A 24,251-nucleotide genomic window follows, 5' to 3' on the forward strand; every position below is an offset into this window, starting at 1 on the left:
ACCACTTCCAACTTCCAACAGAAGCTCAGAGTAAGCCCTACTTCTCCGATTACTCCCCCACCCGTCGGCTCATCCACACGATGTGTACCAGCCACTACCTGGACCTGTTCATCACCATCGTCATAGGGCTCAACGTAATCACTATGTCCATGGAACACTACCGGCAGCCCAAGGTCAGATGTTGGGGAGGAAGGTGGGGAAATTATGGGCTCTTTGCTTCAAATAATACCTGGGTTTCTTCAAGTCTATGCCATTGTTGTTTGACTGAAGACGACGCAGTACGTGTCGAAGCGTTAGTCATTTTTTATCTGATTATGAAATTCCTAAAGTGTATCGTGCGCTCCAGTGTTTCATTTACGTGCAATCAACAGAGAAAGAAATGAAAGTAAGATAAGAATTGCAGAATCTTCCAGAACAAAGAGATGCAGGGATAAGAGAGAGAGAGAGAGAGGAAAACTGAGGAGGATACAAGGAGGAGTTGTCGACCGGATGAGCGGGCGGTAAGGGAAGGTAGATTCGGCAAGGCAGGAGGTAGTTGGATGTTGAATACATGACTATGACAGAAAAGTGAAGTGAAACTGGGGCAAAATAAAAAACAGAAAACAGTAAAACAGAAGGTTGTTGCATCCCAGCAGCAATCCATATTTTGCCAGTAGAACTTAAATGCACAATTTCAGTGCGTTGTATGAACTGCTTCACAGCTCCGTTTAGGTAGTTTAGGGAGTTTAAGTTCTTTGGGTAAAGTGGAAGGTTTTTGAGTTGAACAGATGGTTTTGTTTTGTAAATCAGAAGGTCTCTGGGTAGAGTAGAAGATCTTTGGAAGAGCAGAATGTTTTTTGAGTAAAGTGTGAATGTTGCTGGGTAGAACCGTCTGTTGTTGGGTGGAACAGATGGTTGTTGAGAGAGTTAGGGTAGAATAGAAGATCTTTGATTGGAGTAGAAGGTCTTTGAGTAGAATAGGAGGTTGTTGGGTAGAATCTCTTTATGTAGACTAGATTAGTGAAAGAGTGAATGAGGGTGTGATTTCAGAGAAAGCCAATAAGGTTGTCGGTTACAATGGAAGGTATTTAAGTAGTTTAGAAGTTTGCTGAGTGGAATGGAATTTGTTTAGGTACAACACAAGGTCTTTAGTTAGCATCTAGGATGGTGGTGTAGAAAAGGGTTGTCGGGTAGAACAGAAGATAGTGGAATTAAGAGATATATAGCAAACTGGAACTAGCTGTTAGTCCATGAATTGCCACCAGGGAGGATTTAGTAAAATCCCTACTGGCCACCAGTTCTCTCCACGTTTCTCTGCTAGGTCAGTTTTTTATATGCAGATGGTTACTGTGAATTCCCCCACAGACAAGAATGCTTGAACACTTTGATTCAAGTGGCCTTTTCATAGAGAATGAGGGAGGAGAGGAAGATCTATTAACGGAAAGGCTAATTCTGGAGGAGAGGACAAAGTTTAGAGCGTGGACTGTTTGGTATTTCGTGCAAAGACTGTAAATGCAGGAAATGCAAATTATATATTTACTTAGCAAAAATATTCACCATACCAAGCCATTTATTATAACTGAGTCAAGTTGAAAGTATGTTCCTTTTAAAATGTGAAAAAATAACAATATGGTGAGATCATTTCATTGGTTTTCAGTGCAGTTTCATCACATTATACTAAAAGCCTGATGACGAAAAAGCCACAGGTCACTGTGGTAGGATTACAAAATATTTAATGCAGGCTTTACTGACTTGTTAAGATGAATACCGTAATCATGATTTCCCCGGCATCCCCAGGAGTTGGACGAGGCATTGAAAATCTGTAACTACATCTTCACCCTCATCTTTGTTCTGGAGTCCGTCTTCAAGCTGGTGGCCTTCGGTTTCCGACGCTTCTTCAAGGACAAGTCAGTATTTAAATAACTGCTTCCCAAAGTGACGCTCTGACCTTTCCTAAATGTCTCTAACCCAGATCAAACAGAGATCCTGAATAAACATTAACCTCCCAGTTTAGATTTTTGACATTTTAGCAGGCATGATATTCTAATAGATTGGTGGTTAAAGGTACCATTCTTTAACCTCTGAGTCATGTGGAAAATCTGAGGCAGCATTCGGAGAGATTAAGTGAACTTTTTTCAACGTGCTCCAGTGCATGGTTCTCAGTGAGGCCTGTATGAATACAAACGGCCTTGTTAAAGACCCATAAAACATGCTGCCTTAGATGATTTCATAGCTTTGAAATCTCTGGCTCCCTGCTGAGAACCACAAAATCATGCACAAATACAATCACAACAGCACAAATGTATAATAGCACAGATCACATTTACATGAATACACACACTAACACCACTAACACACACACAGGAATCCATGATGTCCGTGGTCTTTGCCAGGGTAGACCATTATCCTTTTTTTTTTTGCATTTGGCAGCAGTCCGGTTTTATATTACCTCGATACACTCTCACACACAGGTACACACAAACATATAAACACAACATTTGGCCAAGACCCCCGTGACTAATCTCACAATCTCACTGAATTTCAAATTGAATTTCTTGTGTTTATTCATGCACTTTAAGTATCTAAATGAGGATGTGAGGGATATGCTATGGAATGGACTCGGAGAGAGAAAGCTGCACATGGAATTGAAACAATAAGAAAAAGACAAACCTGATTTGCATGACCACCTACAACAATCTTCAGTTTTTATACATTCAAATAAGGTTTGGTCCCAACACTTTGATCTCAAATCACATTACAGCATCTGGGAAAGGAAGTGGCCTGCTGACTAATCTCAGCGTACCATACATATATATACCGTATATATATACTGTATAACTTTATGATATACTAAAATTGAAATTATACTATTGCTGCTTTGTTAACCTGTCTCATAACACTGAAATAGTCTCACACGCTCATTGTCATCCAGAAAATAACCGGTCTCCAAACTTGTGTACTATGTGTATGACAACAGCAGGGCCAGCCCTATAATCTTGAGGAATCTCAGGAACTGCAGGGAAGAGGAGGAGCGCTTCCAGTACACTGAGCCTCGCCTCCATTTTAGCAAATAATAATTTTCATTACATGTATCATTATTACTAAAAGAGGCAGAGGAATAACTAAACATAAGACACACTGAGCAGAGAGAGCAGGAGAGAGAGAAGTCATCGGTAACGAGGCTTCGCAGTCAGGGATCTGTTTTACACACGGGGCAAATCACCGACACAAGTGTCTTCGATTGACCAACTCCGGGAAATCATTAAATCCTCTGTCCCTGATGAACACCCACACATTTAAAAGTCATATTCTTTATTTTATTTACAAATTAGTTTTCTCCAAGCCCAAGCCAATGGCATCATAATGAAATCATCAGGGTGTAATTTTCTGAAACTTGAGCCTCAGAAAATAATGAATCGTTTTCACATGCTGATGAGTATTAACCATGACTAGTAAACTGACTTTGACGTGTGAAATGGGTGGAGTGTCTCTTTACGTAAAATCAAATCGACTGAGGTCATTTCATTGGTGACTCAAAACTCAGGCCCCAATCGCGTCACATGACTCCAGCTCACACCTCTCTGCTAAAGGAGATGAGTCACTAAAGAGAAATGGATGATGTCAATGATTTGTTTGGATGAGTTTCTGCAGCCAAGTGCATTCATCTGAGGTTTCAATGAAAAGATATGATCTAAGTCAGTGTTCAGGACTAATATGTGTCTGTGTCTGTGTGTGTGTGTGTGTGTGTGTGTGTGTGTGTGTGTGTGTGTGTGTGTGTGTGTGTGTAGGTGGAATCAGCTGGATCTGGCCATCGTGCTGCTCTCTATCATGGGCATCACTCTGGAGGAGATTGAGGTCAACGCTTCACTGCCCATCAACCCCACCATCATCCGCATCATGAGAGTGCTGAGGATCGCACGAGGTATGACCCCCCCCCCCCCCCCACAGATCCATATCTATCTATCCGTCCCATCCCCTCCCTGACACACCGTCACACGGACACGCACACACTCCAGCCTCGCTCACGGTGCTGTACTTTTAAGATGCCTTGTAAAACAGCCACATCACCTGGGACTCCCCTCTTAGTGATTTTTGCATGGCATGTCTCAGCAGGGTTTGAGCTGGGTGTGAACAGACCAGATGGCACCGAGAAACACAGTTAGTTGACAAACATAGTTCTGAGAAGAAACAGGGAGAGAGACAGAGAGAGAGAGAAAAGATGGGGGAGAGCCAAGACACATTATGATAGTAAGTGAACTAAGCTGCGAGAAACTTGAGATTGGATGGGATCAATGAGAGGTGAGAGGGAAGAGAAGAGGAAATAAAAAGAAGAGGAAATAAAAGGAGGAGGCAGGAATGATGAATAACCTCTGATGCCAAAATAGATTATAAGATGGAAAGAAGTCGCAAAGAGGAGCAGTTGATATTAGAGTGAAAAAAAGTGAAGTTGTGATGAAGTGAATGAGGAGGAGATAAACGAGGACAGGAAAGGTGTGTAGGTGGGTGAGAGAGCGAGAGAGAGAGAGTCGGAATAAATGGCGGAAATGAGTGAAGGAGGTTCACAATTAGGAAGGTTGAGTTCAGGAGAAAAGATGGATTTAGCAGGAGGGAAAGGAACTAAACTGCCCATGTGCTTGGGGCTGATTACTGTCCAGGTAATAAAAGATAAGGACTGGAGGAGGGGAGGAAAAGAGGGGGAGGAGGAGGAGAGCTGGGAGAAAGAGGAGATAAGACAGGCAAGGAGGGAAGCTCATCTGTTTTGTCTGATTACTGAATGTGAAATAAAAAAGAAAAAAGTAGCAAGGAAGTCATTATTGATTACTGTCACAGCAGACCAGGCACACACACACACACACACACACACACACACACACGCTCGTGTCTGACACTGTGATTTGGATGGGTGCAGTAGCCGGCACCTTTTCCAGCTGGCATCAACATGTATCTCATCTCCACAATGTATGCAGATGTGATTTAGATGGATTACATTCCCCCCCCCCTGGCTCCAGTGTAGCAGCATTATAACTTTCCTCCCTAATACTGTTCTACAAGTCACATCCTCTTGTAATATTTCTGTTGTTAAACCTTTGGTATTGTCTTTCCACTGAACACGCAACTTTTGTCCTCCCGGGTCAAAATTTGACCCGATCTGTTTCTGACTGTGACATCACACCTTTTCAGCCGACTCGTTACCACGACTTTTACACTTTCTTTTGGAATTTTATGGTCAATAAACCTCATTTTCGTAAAGTTAACCTTTGTTTTTGAGTTGACAAAAACAACTAAATTTAGAATTATTTTGACTATATTTACAGTCAGAGGAACATTTGTTGATGGATTATCACACACAGCAATATGTCAAAGTTTAGTCAGGATACTGTCTTTAAACCATTTCAGTAGTGTGACCCATTGCAGTGTGAAAGAAAACATCATTTCTGATATAAAAACAGACAATAGGAGGGATAAAAAATGTTTCTTTCCCTTTCACAATTCTCACATTAAAATTTTAACAACTTTTACAGTGTACAATGCCTAATATACTTCATCACTTTCCTATTTGACTGTTTTGCTAAAATAAAATAGAAAATAAAAAATTTAAATCATAAACATATACAACATACCCATGACATGGTATCATCACTTCCTTTGTTTTATGTATTTCATGTTAAAAACACTGAAAGTAAGGTGTTAAGATCCAGCTGTTTAGTTTGTGTGCACTTCCCTTTTTAGAGTATGTTCAAAAACCTGTCAGTATGTGGACAGAGGATTTTGTTAAGGTTACCGTCTCCACGGTGTCAGTCCGTCATCTGGCACAGAGGAGGCATCAAGGTTGTTTTCTTTTATCATTCAATCAATCAAACTTTATTTGTATAGCTACTTTTCATGCAGGTTGGTGCAGTTCAAAGACGCTTCACAGATGAATGAAAAGGGCAAATCAAGTCAGAAAGCTGACAATGAGATACAATAAAAATACATTTAAAGAGCTATAATAACATCAGCAAACTAAAAAACATAAGAAAATTAATAAATAATAATAAATAATTTGATTAATAATGAAATAAAATACATTTTGCCTCAGTGTGTTACCTCAGCTCTCTGTGTCACCACACCAGTGATCTCATCAAACCGCAGCCCCAGTCAGGAGGATATGACCTCAATGCTGTCTGACAGCTTAATGTTATTCAGTACAAGGACGTCTGTGACTTTACTGATGGAGTAGCATTAGACTGTAAGTGAGGAAAAATGTTGTGTCCTTTCCACTTCACAAAAGTCTTGACGGCACAAGTGCTTGTTCTGATATGTAAGACTGAAAAAATCTTACTATTGGTAAGACACTTTTTCATTTCCTGTGTGTGTGTGTGTGTGTGTGTGTGTGTGTGTGTGATTGTGTCTGTGTGTCCACAGTGTTGAAGCTCTTGAAGATGGCGGTGGGGATGAGAGCTTTGCTTGACACCGTTATGCAAGCCCTGCCTCAGGTACACACTCAACTCTGTTAAACATCATCAACTGAAAAACCACGGATCTCTCACGTCCCGACACGTCCCACAGACGCTGTCCCTGAAATGACTTCCCAGAAGCATTTCTGTTTTTTTTTCGGTGCATATTCTTCTGTTTCAGGAGCTTTGCGTTTGTCCATGGGCTTTTTGCAGGCTGTAGATTTCCTTGTTGCATCATCAGTCCCCTGCAGAGGTTGAGAAGTGAGCGTAGCTTGAGGTTTTGTTTTTGAATGATTGTAGTTGGAGCCGGTAAATCAGAACAACTTCTGCAGTGTAGGAACTGAATGTAAAAACGACAGAGAGTTCGTGTATACCACCTCTGTCAGTTTGCCGCACGCTGATTGTCATTGACAGCATTCACATTTGTGTCAAAGCTGTTCTTCCACATCGTTCTTGTTCGCTCTTGTCCAGCTGCAGTATCAGAGTTGCTCCTCATGTTTTTAGTGAGATTTTCCTTCTTTTACTCCTTCGTCTTCGTCACTCGTTCATGGCATTTTCTCACTTACGGCACATGTGCAGTTTAAAGCTGCATGTCCTTGGGAAAAAGTCTGAATTCTTACCAGATATGGAAGTAATAAAACAACAAATAACTAAATGTCAGAGCATGACAGAGCAGCTATCATTAGCCTTCACTTAGTAGCATGGATTGGGTCCCACATAGTGGAGAAATATTACACAATGGATGTGCTAGCTGTCATCAGAGCTTGTTTTTTTTAGTTGCAGGAACCAAGTAAAGCCAGTTGGACATGCTAATGTTTGCAATAGAGCAGACAAACATACTGCTCTATCCGTTTTTTGGTTTTGGAGAGGGTAAGAAAAAGAATCACCCAAACTCTCGATATGTGGAGTAGCTCTCTCTTTTGTCAATCATCTTATTTTCTTTATTAGCTGAGAAATGCAGAGTTTGCCTAGTTGTGGTTTTTAAGCTATGTCTACACAATCGCTACTCAGGGGACGGGTTCAGCAAGTCAGTTGCCATAGCATGTTTCTCCCTTGCTGCTTTGTGTCTCGGCCTTTCTTTAATTTTCTCTCTGGAATGAGCTGTTTGTTGTCCCTGTTGTTGGTTTATTTTGCCTGGGATTTCTCTCCTCTGACTAATCCCTCTCTCTTCCTGTTGTCTCCCTGCAGGTGGGCAATCTGGGTCTTCTCTTCATGCTTCTCTTCTTTATCTATGCAGCACTGGGAGTGGAGCTGTTTGGTGACTTGAGTAAGCACACATGCCCTGTGCATTAAGGCAGTCAGGCAAAACCAGAGAAAGCTCATACAAAGATTCAAGACGCACATACCACTCAGGCCGTGCACAGGCATGCACCAAGTGTTTAATTCTCCCCTCTGTGGGTTTAATCTATCTGATGTTAATTGCGTTTGAGAAAATCCTCTGTTGAATATTGATCTCTCTTGTGGCTCGTAGCTTTCAGAGTAATAAAATAGTATTACAATTATCATCATTTCAGTGCAAAGCCCCATGTTGTGACATCTGAAAAGCCATGAAAGTCACTACCCTTTATCTTTATGTCTCTCTTTTACTGTCTGGCCATTCTTTTCTCTTCATTCCTTCCCTTCTCCTCCTTTTTTCTCCACAGTTTGCGATGAGCTCCACCCATGTGAGGGTCTGGGGCGCTATGCTACATTTAAAAACTTTGGGATGGCGTTTCTGCTGCTCTTCAGAGTTTCCACCGGAGACAACTGGAACGGCATAATGAAGGTGAAACTAACCCTGCAGCTTTGGGGATCCTAAACATCATGCATACACATACTGCATGTTCATTCTTTGATATGTGCACATGCATTCAGTAGGTGGGGATGATGTGCTGTATGTATTGTGAAGACTGCTTGTGAATCTTTATCCGGATCTGGCTCATGTAGTGATTTCATGCTTCTCCCAGGACACATTAAGAGACTGCGTCCAAGACACCAGCACCTGCTACAACACTGTGGTCTCTCCCATCTACTTCGTCTCCTTTGTGTTGACCGCTCAGTTTGTCCTGGTCAATGTTGTCATCGCCGTCCTGATGAAGCACCTGGAGGAAAGCAACAAGGAAGCCAAAGCCGGGGCAGAAGCTGAGGCGGACTTGGAGCTCCAGATGGACGGGGGAGACATGGCCACGAGGTCCCCCCAGCTGAACCCTCTGGCGCTGGGCATGGACAGGTCGAGTTCCGGGGGTTCGCCCTGGAAGTCCACCGGAGGAGGGGACAGGGAACAGGAAAGAGACAGTCCTATGGACTCGCCCACTTCTGATAAAGCCAGAGAGTCTGTAAACATCAGAGCAGACCCCCCTTCAAGCCTGGATCCGCCGCTGGAGGTATTGAATCTTTTTCCTGTTGCTTATACGTTACGAGACTTCAAAGGCACATTACGGCATTCTCACACCACAGTTCCCTCGTCAGCCATGTTTACGTGTTTTCAGAAGGCAGGATTGTGGGTATGTTTGTGCTCAATACTAATAAATGAATTAATAAATATTGGATTTTACTAAAATCCAAACAGAACAATCAGAATAAATGGAAACAGTTCAGTTGTAGGTGCCATTTAATAGCAGCTTGCTTTGGTGTGTGTGCGTGTGTGTTGGTATGTTTTTTGGGATTTCCCTCGAGATACGTGTAGGTCACTTTATAGCTAAATGCCTTATTCACACCCTTGTGTAAGATCATACTATTATATACTGTATATAATGAAAGGAACTCACATTCAGATCAAGTGTAGGTCATATTGTTGGAGTCTCTGCGTGATATGACAGATGCTCTGCGATCACTTCCTGCTGGGGGCCAGGCTGTGGTGCTGTTCAGATGACCCCGCGTCTCTGATCATTAATTCTGACTCTGGTCCGAATCATTAGTTAATTCTCTGGCTCCCGCTGTGGGACGCTGAGTGATGATGGATTTCTCGAGAGGAATATCTGTTCGTCACTTTCTTAATGTAATAACTGTTTCATCAACTGTATCAAAACTGCAAACTGCAGAGGATGCAACCATATTAGGAAATACTCACTGGACAAGTCTGGCGTCACTTGAAAATATAAGCAGATGCATTTATGTGCAATGTGTCCAAAAGTCAGGGTCGTATTTGTGAGTGCGTCCTGTGATATAAGCTGGCGGGGTGTTCTTGTCACATATTGACTTTGTGCATCCACATCCACTCATCTGATGACCAGAGGTGCATCGCCTGGAGGCAAATGTTTGCCCCCCCCCAGTGTGGCCCCTGATAATGATTGTTGTAGGTAGTGTTTACCGATTGCCTGAATGTGAGGTATTGTGAGGGGCGCTGTTTCGATGGGCTTCTCTGCCTGCCACCCCCCCCCCCTGCAGAATCTAGGTTCGCCACTGCAGATGGTTTCCAGTTTTAATGTGTTCATGAGTGTGTGTGTGTGTGTGTGTGTGTGTGTGTCCCTGTAGAGGACATGCCAGTCACAGATGGGTCATAGTGACATGGGAAAGCTGCACCACAGGGTCTTGTTGCTCACTTCAACAGCTATTTCCAGACAGTGGAGAACTTTCTGAGGATAGGAAATAAAGGTCTCGCTGTCGTTATGTTTTCCCTCTAAGAAATGATCCATCTTCCTCAGCCTGTGTGTGGTTAAACCACAACCTCCAGCAATGTGGGGGGGTGGGGGGGTGGGGGGGGGCAGCTCTACTGCAGTGTTGGAGTGCCCCCTTGTGGGTTTGAATGGTAACACGTGAGCCTGTAGTGGATGTTGATGAGGAGGAAGTTGTATACATGTGCACTGCATGAAACACTTACACATTTGTGATGTACAGTATAATGAAGACCTTCTGCTTGGATATGTTTCTGTTTGTCTTCCTGTTTGTCTGCCTGATCGACTATCTTTTCCCCTCTTTCCTTTCTTTGTCATTCATTCTTCCTATTCACATTTATTCGTGTGTCTCTGTCTGGACTCACCACCTCTGCTGTCCCTCTGTTTCTCTCTCGCTCTCTCTCTCTCTCTCTCTGTCTTTCTTGTCTCTCTACATTATCCAAGTTTGTACAGCGGAGAGCGCTGTTTGACTCGGTCTCCCTGGTCATCCAGGGTTCAATGGAGGGAGAGTTGAGTCTGATGGACAACCTGTCCGGCTCTATCTGCCACTTCTACGCGCTGTCCCCCAAGTCCCGCAAGCACAGTACTGACAAGAAGGTCAATAACCACCAGTAAACTCCACTGATGACTCACCTCCTCCATTTCACATGTCCAGTGGGTTCATTTCTCTTCAACATGTAGGGCTGCTGCTGTCATTTATGCTGGTCTTGTTTTCCTTTAAACATAAGGCACAATACCTTCATATTATGGGCTGTAACACATGGAGCTTCTTTTGTAACCTGGATGAACTCACCTTTTAAATTAGGCAGATTACTTCACAATAATGAAGGTGAGCTTTTGTTGACTCTTGTAACAATTGATTGTTACAAGACTGTTGGCAGGATTATTTGTCTTAATGAGAATTAAATTCTGTACCAGACTGAATTTCTAAAAGATGGATAGTTTTGCAGTGCACAGAATCCCTGGCCTATAAAATAAGCAGCAAGTAAATACATACTGTCGAGAACTTTATTTCATAATTCAGTGAAAAAGCATACAGTTTGTTAAATGTCCCGCAGCCCTACAGCATTGCCTTTTCTTTCTTTATTTTACTGACATTCCCCCACGTTGAATATTTTTCCCTCTAACCACCAGAGCAAGTGTCATACCCTGCCTCAGCTATGATGTCATCCCCACGCTCACGTCTTCACTTCATGCTTGGCAGGTTTCTGGTCTGCTTCAGCAGCCTCAGTGACATGGTTTACAGTTTGCTCTGTCTCCCCTTCACAACGCTCTGTCTGTGTTCGTATGTGGGTTTGACGTGTTTGTGCGTTTGTATATGTGAATACCCATTTTAGCCAATCGCTCACAGCGAAGTGGTGACACACTGAAAGCAAATGAATGGGTAAATCAATAAGCGATGTATCACTGAGTCGCTGAATAATGCATCTGGGCGCTTCCTTTCATTTGGAGGAAAACTTTAGCCAATTACATTTGCATTGCAAAACCTACTCTCCTAACTCTAGAAGCTTTAAATGGGTTTGAAATGTCATCAATAGGCGCCAAAGGCCACCTCTCCTTCTTCCGCATGGACAGCCCACTCGCCTGTCAGGGAGAATTTTCCAGCAACACTCGTAGTAAACAGAAGAACTTTATTTGTCCGACACGTTTCGGCTTGTGGCCTTTTAATCAGAGTCATCATGTAACACATCACAGGTGACATTTAAAATAAGATATGTTTGGAACAAAAGAATCAAAAAACAAAACAGCTAGTCGTGTATAAACACACAGATATCTGCCTATGGGGTTACTTCAAAGGTGGGTTGGGCCTTTGGTCATGTGACTTCTGGCCAATCACTGTCCCAGGCCGGTGAGAACTGCTCTGTTTGCATTTAACCCCCCACAGTTTATAAATCACTGCGCATTTACACACAGTATAAATCATAAAGAGGAATCCCCTTCCCTTCCATTTGTTCCTGTGAATATAAGAGTGTGATTGTCTCATTTGCATCATGTTAAACAGTTTGTTTGCGGTTCATCAGCCTGTGCATTCGACTCTGTGTGTGTCTGTACCGTGTCATAATATTGCTGTTGGTAAGTCTCCGAAATACAGTTTAAAAGTGGGAAAAACAATTATCATACCCACAAATGTTGCTTTGTCTTTTCTCTTTGCTGCTTTTGCTCTGCTACATTATTCCTGTTTCCTATATGTTGTTTTCAAATATGTATCTTCCCGTTAGCTACAGGTCTTACCTGTGTGTAGTGTCCTTATTTTTCTGTGTTGCACAGAGCGTGCATTTGTTTTCTCTGCTCACCAGCCATTGTCTCTTCCTGCCTAGATCCCTCTAGCGGAGATGGAAGCTCTGTCTCTGGCCTCTGAGAAATCCTGGTCCCTAGCTCTGACAGACGACTCGGCCCCTGACGATTTTAACCCCCTCTTTCTAACCAGTCTGGAATGCAATGTACTGACAGTTCCTCTCTTTCTCTTTCTCCATCCCTATTCCTCCCCCTCTGCAATATCTTGTAGTGTTTCCTTTCCCAGGGCGCTTCCAAAGCCACTTGTCCTACTACACTCACACACTGGGGTGTGACAGGTTGGCAGCAGGAAACCAGCTTGACACTAAATTAGCTAAACAGCTACTTTGCACCAGTAGTCCCAGCACAATTAAAAACATTAAAGTGTAAAAAACTAAAACTAAACTAAAAACTGTCTATCTTTCAAATCATTTACGTGGTGTAAAGGTGGCCTGTCTCACAAACAAACAAAACAGTTTCACACTCAGTGTTCCTCAAACAAACATTTTCATCCTCTTAAATAATTTGCAAAGCTAATTTTTTTACATTTTAAATTCTTACTGACGATAGCCGAGTGTAAATGTAGTCTTAGTCTTTCCAGTTCTTAGAACAGCACCTTTGACCTTGGACTTTTAGCCACCAAAATCTAATCAGTTCATCCTTGAGTCTTAGTGAATTTTTGTGCCAAATTTGAAGAAGTTCAGTCGAGGCGTTACTGACATACGTTGTCTGGTGAGAATATTGCTCCATAGCAACTGTGGGTCATAAGATGGTGAAATACTTTACTCCACACCCACAGAAAACACAGCAGCACATTATTTTACATCTCATCTGTTCCTTTCATTTATTAGAAAGGAACAGATGAGTCACTCTGAATTCATAGGAAGGTTCCTGGCAAAGGTCATGTGTAAGTAAGAGTTAAAAAATCATATCAGGACACCTCGACCAAAGAAATGGGTCAACAATCTTCACAGGTCTCACACACCGTTGCATTAGTTACTTTATGCCTCATGTAAAATACATGTAGTCACTCGTATTAAGTGGTTATGGTATAACTTTTTCATACCGGGACATTTCATCTATACGTTCCTCTATAGGATCCCATCCCAGACGCCTCTGTCATTGAGGGAAAGGACGTTGTCAGTCTAAATAGAAAATTAATTTAATGTCATTCGGGTGTCAGGGTGTAATTAACCAACAATTTGGCTTTTTAATGATCTTATGTCTTCCCCCAGAGAGGGTCATTGTAACCTTGGTTCCTGCGGCACTTTAGAGGTATCGATTTATATATCATGAGTCTCTCAATCAGAGAGACATGAAATCACTGTTAATTGAACGGTGCTGGGGCGAATACAAAAAGAAAAAACCCCAAAATTCAAGTGACTGATGAGGTAGAGGAGAACAGGTGGTGTTGAAAGACCCTGGTGAATCTAACCATGTGCCCTCCAACTTTCTCTTCTCTTTCTCATTCCACCTTTCCAGCCTTGGTGTGTGTTACTCTCCAGTCCAGTCCAGTCCAGTCCAGTCCAGTCCAGTAGAGTAGTGCACCTCCTCACGTGCCAGTTTGCAGTTCCTTCGTCTCTGCTGTTATTTTTTTCTTTCTCCTCTTTCTCTAACTTTCCTAAACTTTTCCTTTCCTTCTTCTTTTCTTCCGTTTTCTGTGTTTTTTTTCCTATGTGCTTTACATGTGAGTCCTATCAGTCTTTTCTGTGTTTGTACTGTCTTCTGGTGTTAGTAGTTCTCGCTCCTCTTTGAGTTGTAATGGGTGCCGGAGCTCCCGTGGCTCTGTGATGAATGTGAACTGGTTCTGTTATGGGTCAGGCTGCGGGACTACTGCCTAGCTGACACACAATCACGGAACAGGCTTATGTAAACCTACACGACTGCGAGGGTAAATGCAGACGCAAGACGCACGAGTGTCTTATGCTTTAAAAAAAAAAAAAAAAAAAAATGAATGTGCTTGTAAATTGGAAAAGTTACTGTGATCTGTGGCAGCTCTGGTCCAGTCACCTCCAACATGCAGAGATCCTGTCTGTTCTCCATGTACGCTGATGATCACTGCCTCTTCGTTCACATTGTCTCAGAGAGATATCAGCTGTGAATGTGTGAGAAAGACTGTGAGAGTGCTTGAATTATTAAAGAGTAGCCCCAGCCCTTCCATCTCCAGAGGGACCCTGACTCTTTTTCTCTCTTCCCGGCAGCCGGAGCAGCTCAATCCTGAGGAGCCATTGCGGGACAACCTGCTGAGCGTCAGGAAGCCGACGGTGGGACGCACACACTCCCTGCCCAACGACAGCTATATGTTCCTCCCCGTGCAGCCTTTTGGTCACACGGCTACGGCTCCAGCACAGCTGCTAGCACAGACACAGGGGCCCCAGCACATACTGGACACCCTCAGGGCCCAATCAGGTAATGCATTTCATTTTGAATGCAAACCAGCACCTGCAATGGAAAAACAAAACTCGCAGACCTTTGAAACTTGTTTCTAAGACACCACACTTTTTAATTGATTTGATCTGGAACAGATTTGTGACATTTCTCTTTTTGTTTTTTAAGGTACAGCGTTCAAAACAGCATCATGAATGCAACAGTAAAACCAATATTGCTAGCATAAATCCATATTACAAATGTCATATGGGACATAGTGGGCTTGGATAATAAAAAGATAAATAAATTTAACCAAAAAGAAATGGAAACAACAAAAGGACAAAACCAGACCACCAGCCATGGATCTTATTAGTAGTATATACATGCTCCATTTTGACCATCTTGCAACATATAAATCATTTCTAGCAGAAAAGTATTTCCATCTCATGAATCTCTTTAATAATTTCTCGCCTGTCGTCCACTGTAGATGGATCGGCTTGTTACCGTTTAATATTTTCAAGAGGTATTTGTCATTTTCTTCTTATTTCCTCCGGGAGGTCGTCCAGATAAAGTAATATGCATGTCGAAGCTGTAGCCCCAGAATTTGCCGTGTAAGTTTCCAGACATTTTGCCAAAATATTTGAATTTTTGAACGGGCCCAAAACATGTGGCAGCCGTCAGCCTCCACACTGCCACAGCTTCTCCAACAAGCATGGCATAGCAAAACTTGATATGTTTTCATTTTAGGAGTAAAAATAAAAAAAGATTCTTCCAACAAAATTCACGGCAATAAGCGGAGCAAGTGGAATTGGGGGTTATCTTTATCATTTAGGTCTTTTTCCTCGTTTCTCTTCAACATAATTAGTATTAGTTCCTTTGCCATTTGTAATTCCTTGATAAAGTTTTGAGAGTATTGAGTTGGATCCACTAGTGTGTGCTTGTGGGTTTGTATCCGTCTCAGTGGAAGCTGCTGTGAGTGTGTTGTTGTTGTTTGTTGTTGTTGTTGTTTTACCTGTCAGAGCTGTGTGTGTTTGTGTGCAGGCTCCAGTGCCTCAGTGCGTTCACAACCGGAGGAGTTCTCCCAGCAGCTGGCTATTCCCACAGACCTCTTCAGACCCATCAGCCCCCACAGCCACTCGGACTCCGAGAGTATACCACGATTACCCCCTCCCAGACACGCGCACGCACTCAGCCGCACGCTCCGCAGACAGGTGAAGAAGTCATACTTTTTCAGATTTTCACTTCACTCCTTAATCATTTCTGGAGTCTTATCCTGTTCATATCATTCTATATGTGGTGACAACATTGTTCTATATAAATGTTCCTCAACTATGTGTGAAAAACTACGGTGGCCCTGACAGCTCAACGTACCGCAACTTAAGAAAACACATGCAAAGACACAATATCTCTCACTCTCTCTATCGTAAATTAAGGCAAAAAAATAACTCAAAAAGAAAAAAAGTCGCTTTTGTTATTCAATGCTTTTAACTTCAAAAGTCACAATTAGGCATTGAACAAGTCCCAGCCAGGTTCATCACTTTTTAGTGTCCCCTGGAAACACTGCAGTTGTGTTGTAGGACTGAATTTGCAGCATATTTGTGTCCTCGCATGTGTCTTCTTAAGTTTCTTGAGAATCTCTGGTTTAAATCTTTCCACGTTGCATGTTCTAAACAATTTCACTTTTCTTCTTCCTTCTTTCTCTCTCCCTTCTCTCTGTGACTAACTGGTCTGCCTTTTCCATTCTCCATATCATATCTATTATTCTCTGATTTCAGCTCAGTTGGGTCCAAAAGCCGCCCGACCCCGAGCTACTGCTCAGACACAGATACTCCTGTTTCTGAAACACTGACAAATAGCAGACTCTAGCTACCACTGGGCCTTTTCAGAAAGGCTGGACTCCATGTTCATCTACAGAGAGGCAGACTAACAACACACACACACACACACACACACACACACACACACACACACACAGGCTTCCCTCCTTTTTTTCTTTGCCTTTGTTTCACATTCGTTTGTCTTCTGCTAACCATCAGCCACAAAGCATCTAAAGACAGGCCGCTTTGCCTGTGGGAAATTTTAATGAGACACTGAGTTTATTACTTCTCCCATATTCTTATACAAGCGTACAGTGTGTCTCCATCTGTGGACTATTCAGTAGCCGAGTGATAGAATGTATTCAAGCCGGACAAAGATGTTATTTGCCTAAAAAATTTTACCCACAATGCAGTGCACTTACTATATCACAAACTATACAACTCAGGGAAGTGCTGTCTTTATGCATTTGGCCATTGTACACACGGTACCATGGTGATAGAGCACTTGTGTATTTTCTATTGAATAGTTTAGTGCTTGAAAGTACATCATTGCTAACCCTTGATATGCCCATTTACTGCTGTGGCTGGTGATTGGCCGGGGCCTGGTTGTGATCTCTTTGACCACTAGGTGTCTCTGTGGTCACACCGTTCAGGCTCATGTAGGGAACCCCATGCTTTTAAAAACATTTATCCAAATACTGTGCCCTAAAACTCATGCCTGCCTTGTTTCCTCGCCTCCATAGATTTCAAGAAATTACTTTAATTGACCTAATTCAACGCAATTATATTCAAGTATCATTAATTTCCTTTTCCACAGTCTGTGGTCCATGAGAAACAAGTCACGAGTTCATGAGGACATTTTATGAGTTTTAGCAAACCATTGTGCTTACTAACCCTTCCTCTCCTATGGTCTTTACATATTGTTTTCACCCTCTACCTATTGGCCTAACACCCTGTAGGTGATTTTGTACAGAGGTTAGAATGACGGCAGTGAAATGCTGATCAGAATTTTGTTGTAAATTCAACTGAAAACTCTAATGCTGACAGTTTATAGGGTTGTGTGTGAACGGTCAAAGATTAGAGGGTCAGGTAGTCTGGCTCAGAGTTCACTGTGTCGGCCAGCGCTCCATCGGCTCAGTCATTCTGTCTCTCACAAAAAATAAAAAAGTCAAATTCAGTTTTGCAATCATGAGTTTGTGTACGCAGTAAGAAGTTCATTTCAGTTGTGAGTCATTTTAAAAACCCCCTCCACATATGTTTTTAATTATTGTCAAACAAAATTATTTAAAATATTTCTACTCCTCTCTCTCTGAAAAGTCTCGACTCTGTTAATATGTTATTCATTCCAAAACTTTTACTGCCATGCGAACACAGGCTTCTGCTTCAGCGCGCTGGAGGCTTTAAGTTTCCACATCACATTTTGTGTAAGTTGCACATTGAACCACGACCGGCTTCCAGTTGAGATGTCACAAAGTCCGGCTGGTACATGTGCACACGCGTTAAACACAGAGAAACAGTGTCACACTCTGCTCACACTTTATTCTGCACTGAAGTTCAAAGGAACAATAATAATATTTTTGAGTGGAGGGGGGTTTTATATTAACAAACATCCAACTAATTAAAAAGTTGCTGACTCGGTTTACTCTTGGCGAATCTTAAATGAAGTGCAGTGTAACCTCTGTGTTTCCACATTATAATTTATGACAGAATGTAAAAGTAAATCAACACTGCCGACAACGAGAAACAGAGGATTCTGGGAGTTTGCTGACCAGACTGTGAACTTTGACCCAAACTACTGCTTCTCATCCTCATCACTTCACACTAACTAGTCTCCCCTGTCATCTTCTCTCATCCCTGTATGCTCACTCTTTTCCACCTCCCCCTCCCTTCCTCTTATTGCTCATGCTTCTTATTACCCATGCTCCTTCCCTCCTAAATATTTCACCCCTCCTGCCTCCCCTCCCCTCCATGCCTCGTCTTCCAGGTTGCAGTGTCTACTGATTCTCAGGAGGCCCTGTGTTCAGACGGAGGAGAGAGCAATGAAGGACTTGTGAATGTTGCCTCACTGGGGCTCCCTCCATCTCCCTCCTCCTCTCCCTCCCCCACATCTCCCACACTCCCCTGCTCCCATCATCATCAGCAGCCTGCCCTCTGCCTGGTCCCCGCCACGCCGGGCGCCTCCCCTGTACCCTCGCGCCCTGGCAGCGTGCACACCCAGCACCACGATCAGCACTGCTTCGCCTCCTACTCCCCTTCCTCCTCCTCCTCGCCCTCCTCGCTTCCTCCACTCTTACCAGTAGGGTCACAACAACAGGAGGAGGCTTCAGTGGATCAAGAAGTGTCTCTCATTACCTGCACGGGGTTGGCTGGCAGTGATGACATCATGGCAGAGGACAGCGGCGATTGTAATGAGGGTTACAGCTCCTACGCGGGCTGCCAGGAGAGTCGTAGTCCATATTTGCGGCAGCTGAAGAGGTTCCACAGCGCCGACATGCAGGGCCGCGGCGCCCTCCTGCCCCGACCAACCTCCTGGTTGGATGACCCTCGACGCCATTCTGTAGAAGTATGTTCCTCGGTGGAGTCCAGCCCCCAGCGCAGCACCACCTCCACCTCCTCCGGCTTCGTGTCGCGGGCCGACAGCCTGCAGATCCACAGCCAGACCCCCACTCAGACCTCGCTGCCCTCACCTCGACGCAAGAAGAAGATGAGCCCGCCCTGCATCTCCGTAGACCCTCCAGATGGACTGGAGCCTCAGTCCGGCCTCTACCCGGGCCTGGGCGGGCTTGGGGGTTTAGGGATGCCCCCTCCTCTGCCCAGCCAGGACACCTGCCTGAGGAGGAGAGCGCCCTCCAGTGACTCCAAGGACTCCTTTGACCTGGGAGTTGGAGAGGGTACAGGACAGAATGGAGGCTCGTCAAACCTCAACACCAACCCCAAGCTATTGACTCTTCCCAGTTTCTCCTTTGAGAAGACAAGTTCTGAGCACTGAACACTGACACTCCAACACACACAGATACACACACGCACACGGCTTGACGAACCCTCCACACACACAAACACACGATGCACTCTGTGTGTCTGTGATGGTGATAGTTCTAGTAATAATGCTGTAGAGAGTAATAATGGTAAAACTACAACAAACAGTAAAAACATCCTTGGTTTCATAAGGAGTGCAGTACTGTAGTAGTGTGACCATCCCTTGTCTTTGTATTGTTACTGCCAAAACAACCAGAGATGAAGAGAACACAAACCTGACTGTTTCTCCTCTGCGATGCCTGCATGCCGCTGGCTGCAGCTTGACCCCATAACCTCTGGAGTGACATCAGCACCTGGGATTTCGCGCCCTCTGTGGTCGCATCTGAACTGCCTGGTGTTGCACAGGGTAGACGTTGCCCAGTCAGTGGAGGTACAAAGCAATATGAACGTTTTAGAGACACTATTTTCTTAAATTATTGGGCCATAGTGTTTGTACAGGATGTTGTTTTTCGGATTTCATTCGATTGTTATTTTCATGTCTTTTTGTGATTTTCTTTTCTTTTTTGTTTTGTTTTTTTTTTTGTCAAAAATGCCTTTCTCTTTTTTTTCACTGTAGGATATTTCTAGCTTTCTTGGTTTACTGAGGAAAGTGAATGTTTTTCAAAGTGCTGAAAACCATGTATTTGTAGGAATAATATATAAATATATATATTAAAAAAAACAAGTCATTAAACTGAGCTTGGATTTTTAAGCACATGCATTAGACCCTGATGGTTTGATTGTTCCAGAAAGTCTCTTCAAGTTCACTTTTGTCACAGTGAATGAAAAATACCTGGATGTAACTCTAGTAATCAGGGCCACCTCAGTGGGGCCAGCTCTATAAACTTGAATGTCCCTGACTGACTGAGTGACTGAGTGATCGAGTTACATTATTGCTTGCTAGATAGCTGATGATGGTCCTTTCAACATCATTGCTGCATAAGAATATCCAGGAGCACATTAAAAACGCTCTGTGTTGTAAATTCATGAGGTTATTATAAAGATCAGCACAATGTGGGATTAATTGTTGACCAGCACTTCTGGTGTGACCAGCCAGGCTGCTGCTCGTACAACATAAGAGTTGGATTGGTCACTATTTCAAACTTGTTCAACAACAGAAATGTAAGACCTGTAAATGAGAACAGCGTTGTATTAAAATACATCATTGGGCCCCCAAAACAGTGAGGTGTCTGTTGTCCCACTGGTGTACACAACTAAATTTATTAATCAAATTGACCCGAGACAGGATGGGGGGGGGGTCTGGATTCTGTGTCGGAGGGGTCCCAGTGTGCTAATTTCAATCAATCCAATTGGGAACCAAACTGGGAGGATTTGAGTGGACCAATTAAGAGATTAATCCAACAAGACCACCTAAATTTTCAACAGGATGGGGGAACCATAATCTCTCCACAGTGGAGAGGAAAGCTATTGAAGAGCTACAAAACAACTTTAACTTTATACTCAAACCTGCAGATAAATTGATTATGGACAAACGACGATATATGCTTGAAGCCAACAGACAATTCGCAAAAATGAAATATAACAAACCTAACCCGGAAACTATTAGTTAAACAAATCATTCAATCACTAGAAGTACGTAAAAGCAAAACAGATTATCTGTACGGCCCCAACGACCCACGTCGCAGACTATTCTACCTGCTTCTCAAAATACACGAGGAGCCTGACACATGGGCGGTGCCTTTCTCCCCTACTACTGTCATTGGTCACCACCTACTAAGAGATATACTGTCTACAATAGAAAATCTTTGTGGGTTAGAAGGTCTGCTCTGTTTTGGGGGACATATGTTTAAAGGGCCTGGTTCCTTACATTGACGAGGGCGGGTCCCTGCAGGTCCCTTGGCGAGTGCACTGGCACCACAAGATGGATATAAAATCTCGATGTTTCCTTCACCTAACCCTAACCCAAGCTTCACCAATCCAAGTCCAGAGAACAGCGTGACACTCCAACAGCAGCTGCAACAGCACTGGGACCTGCTGGTGACCAGGGACTACAACTGGCTGGGCCTGCAAACGGGGCCAGAGGTAGGCCTCAATACTCAAGATAGGAGGATTAAAACAGGAAATAGAGGGAGACTACCTCCTCCAACAGGCCCCAGATGAAGCAACCAGACAATTGGCTCCCGAAAACTCTCAGTAACCCCTTCGGGAGCACCCTTAATCTAGCACCCCAGATTGGTATAGAGGAGACAGAGTCTTCTACGCTGGCCGAGTGAGGGACATATCAGGACACACAATCCAGACAAGCAAAAATCAATAGTAAATCCTTCAATTTACTCAAAACTAACCAATTTAATGTGGCAGTGGTGCAAGCCGGCCCAGAAATACAAACCTTAACGCCAGAAATTGATGATAATCTTCTCCCTACTGCTTCTTAAGGGCGTGATGCAGGACTGGGGCGGTATCCAGGCCCAAAATCCACACAGTGCAGGACTCACATACACAAAACAGGTGGTGGGAAATAATGTCTCACAACTTAGACCACTGCTGACCTGAATATGGAAGCTACCTCTTTTGACCCCTCAAAAACCTAATTTAGTGTACCCAAGGGCTCCGCCCGTTCCCGCCCACGCACATGCACCCAACAGGGAAACACGGGGTGAGTGAACAACAACTGGTTGGGCCTGCGTGTTTTCCTAATTTATCACAAATCCACAAAGGGCAGAAAAATAATTGACTGTAGCTTTAAAGGCAAAAAAACAATCTGGTTTCTGGGTGACTCCAACCTGAACAGCATACCTAACAGGTACTAGATAGGATCCCCCCTACACCCTGTTGTTAAGCTGGTGGTGCTGTTGGTAGGAATTAACAACAGGGGCCAGGACCTAGAAAAAACCTCCATCAAACATCTTGGAATGCTTTACAGAAAGGCTTGGTCTGTCTTCCCTAACGCAGATATCTATTTTCCAGTAATTAATTACTCACCTCTCCTTCCACAGGAACAACAGAATAACCTAATAATCACTGATGATTTCATTTCCAGCCAGTTCCCCTCCTGAGGCCACTGCCCTGCAGAACAACATCCACTGGAAACAGGTTGGAACGCAGAGGGGGAATCACTGGGGCTCCAAGCAGAGGAAGTTCCTGTTTAACTCACATGGGGGAGCCGTTGCCCTAATTATGGACAATGTCACCCTCCAGAGTCAGAATCTATTGTACTGTATAGCCTGTCAGTCCCGTAACCTCCTCTATGTGGGAGAGACTGGACAAATGCTATTGGCAAGGTTAAAGTAACACCTGAGCACCCCACTGGTTCAACACCCTGTTAAATACCTCTCCATGACTGGCCTGTGTGCAATATGGACAGAGGGTCAGAGAAGGAGACTAAGACAAGAGACAAGAGAAGACTAAACACAAAAGTCCCTTTAGGACTTAATCTGGTTTAGAAGACGAGATTTAATGTGTTTTTTGTCTGATTTAATGAGATGTCTAATAATGGGTCAATATCATTTCTGATGTTTACCTTGTATCAGTTCATATTTGTGAGTTTATTTTTTATGCAGATTGTTGTTTCTGTTTTCTTTTATTCTACCACAAAATGAAATAAAACAATAAAAATATTTCACTCTGTCCCTCCTTCTTTTTCAGATAATTTATGTATTTATGTGGTCCCTTCCTCCTTTAACATAAATGAATGCCATGACACGAGGTACTGTACAAATTTTCTGCATATTGGCATTAATCACTCACACTAGCTATACAGAAAAGGGGTCAGTGGTTAGTATCTTGCCCAAGGATACATCACCATGCGGACTGGAGAAGCCAGGAATCAAACCACTGACCCTTCAATTAATGGTCAACCCGCTCTGTCTCCTGAGCCACAGCTGCCCAGTGTTTTTGTTAACTAACTGTGATGATTGTATTGATAGAAAAATCCTCAAGTCAGAGAAGGTGAAATCTTTTGTCGGACAGGCATATGCTCATTTCCTGAAATCAGTACGGTGCGAACTCAATTCATATTAATGTCATGAATAAAATCTCCAAACGAAAAGTTCTCCATCAGGACAAACCACAACAATTAAACTCACAAAAATACCAGCCACATAGTCATCATTTTACAGCTCTCTCTGTTAATCATTGTATATGGAGGAAAGTCCTTCTGGGCCAGTGGCCAGAGTCACCTGACCTCCGATTCCAACTGTGGTCATTACACTAAAACCAACTCACAACGCAGCGAAATTAAATTTAGTTGCTTTTATCACCAGTAATCTCTGGATTCAACCAAACAAACATGGCTGCCACATTAAGGACTATAACTATATGCACATTTTGCTGAGGATACATTTATGCTTTCTTGTAATTGAGTATTTCTACACTGTGATATTGCTTCTTTTAATGAGACAGTGATCTGAAGTCTTGCACCACAGGCAGATAACTAAAGTGTATCCAATTTTGTTTTCATTACTTTTTTTTTTTGGCATTTTTGGTTTACTGAGGCCATTTTTTAAAAGTTTCTTTGATATGCATTCATTTTGAAATCTGCTTTATTTGTATTCCTCCATTGCTCTTTCATTTCCTTTCCTGTCCTCCTCTCTGTCTGCTACTTTCAGAAACTCCATCTTTTCATCCACAAATGACGAGCAGACAGCAGTTACTGTGGCATTGCTGTTCATCTCTTTAGATGCATTATGCATGTTGTGTTGTGTGCTCTTACAACATCAAATAGCACACAGAGCCAGGCACACCTGTCATTACACACACACTCACAGGCAAACATGAATGTTAATGAGTGCACCTTCAAAATGCATTCA

General features: G+C 43.1%; 1 protein-coding gene across 2 annotated transcripts in view; it reads left to right on the top strand.

The window, feature by feature from the left end:
• The window catches only part of cacna1g (calcium channel, voltage-dependent, T type, alpha 1G subunit), a 119,715-nt gene extending 96,655 nt beyond the window's left edge, over positions 1-23,060 (top strand). The window contains exons 25-36 of one of the 2 annotated variants that reach the window (XM_087175700.1): positions 22-173; positions 1,777-1,886; positions 3,768-3,901; positions 6,385-6,455; positions 7,605-7,683; positions 8,060-8,181; positions 8,363-8,779; positions 10,454-10,606; positions 12,328-12,450; positions 14,485-14,692; positions 15,692-15,861; positions 18,452-23,060. In XM_087175700.1, coding sequence (XP_087031826.1) covers positions 22-173; positions 1,777-1,886; positions 3,768-3,901; positions 6,385-6,455; positions 7,605-7,683; positions 8,060-8,181; positions 8,363-8,779; positions 10,454-10,606; positions 12,328-12,450; positions 14,485-14,692; positions 15,692-15,861; positions 18,452-19,456 — 2,744 coding nt within the window. In that variant the 3' untranslated portion in view covers positions 19,457-23,060. The remainder of the gene's footprint in view (positions 1-21; positions 174-1,776; positions 1,887-3,767; positions 3,902-6,384; positions 6,456-7,604; positions 7,684-8,059; positions 8,182-8,362; positions 8,780-10,453; positions 10,607-12,327; positions 12,451-14,484; positions 14,693-15,691; positions 15,862-18,451) is intronic. The other variant, XM_023412584.2, reaches the window with a different exon arrangement.
• The last annotated feature ends 1,191 nt before the right edge of the window (positions 23,061-24,251 follow it).

Source organism: Seriola lalandi, unplaced genomic scaffold (genome assembly GCF_002814215.2).
Source record: "Seriola lalandi dorsalis isolate HSWRI2012SDOR001 ecotype SW California unplaced genomic scaffold, Sedor1 jcf7180002054483, whole genome shotgun sequence".
In the NCBI taxonomy this organism is placed as follows: Eukaryota; Metazoa; Chordata; class Actinopteri; order Carangiformes; family Carangidae; genus Seriola; species Seriola lalandi.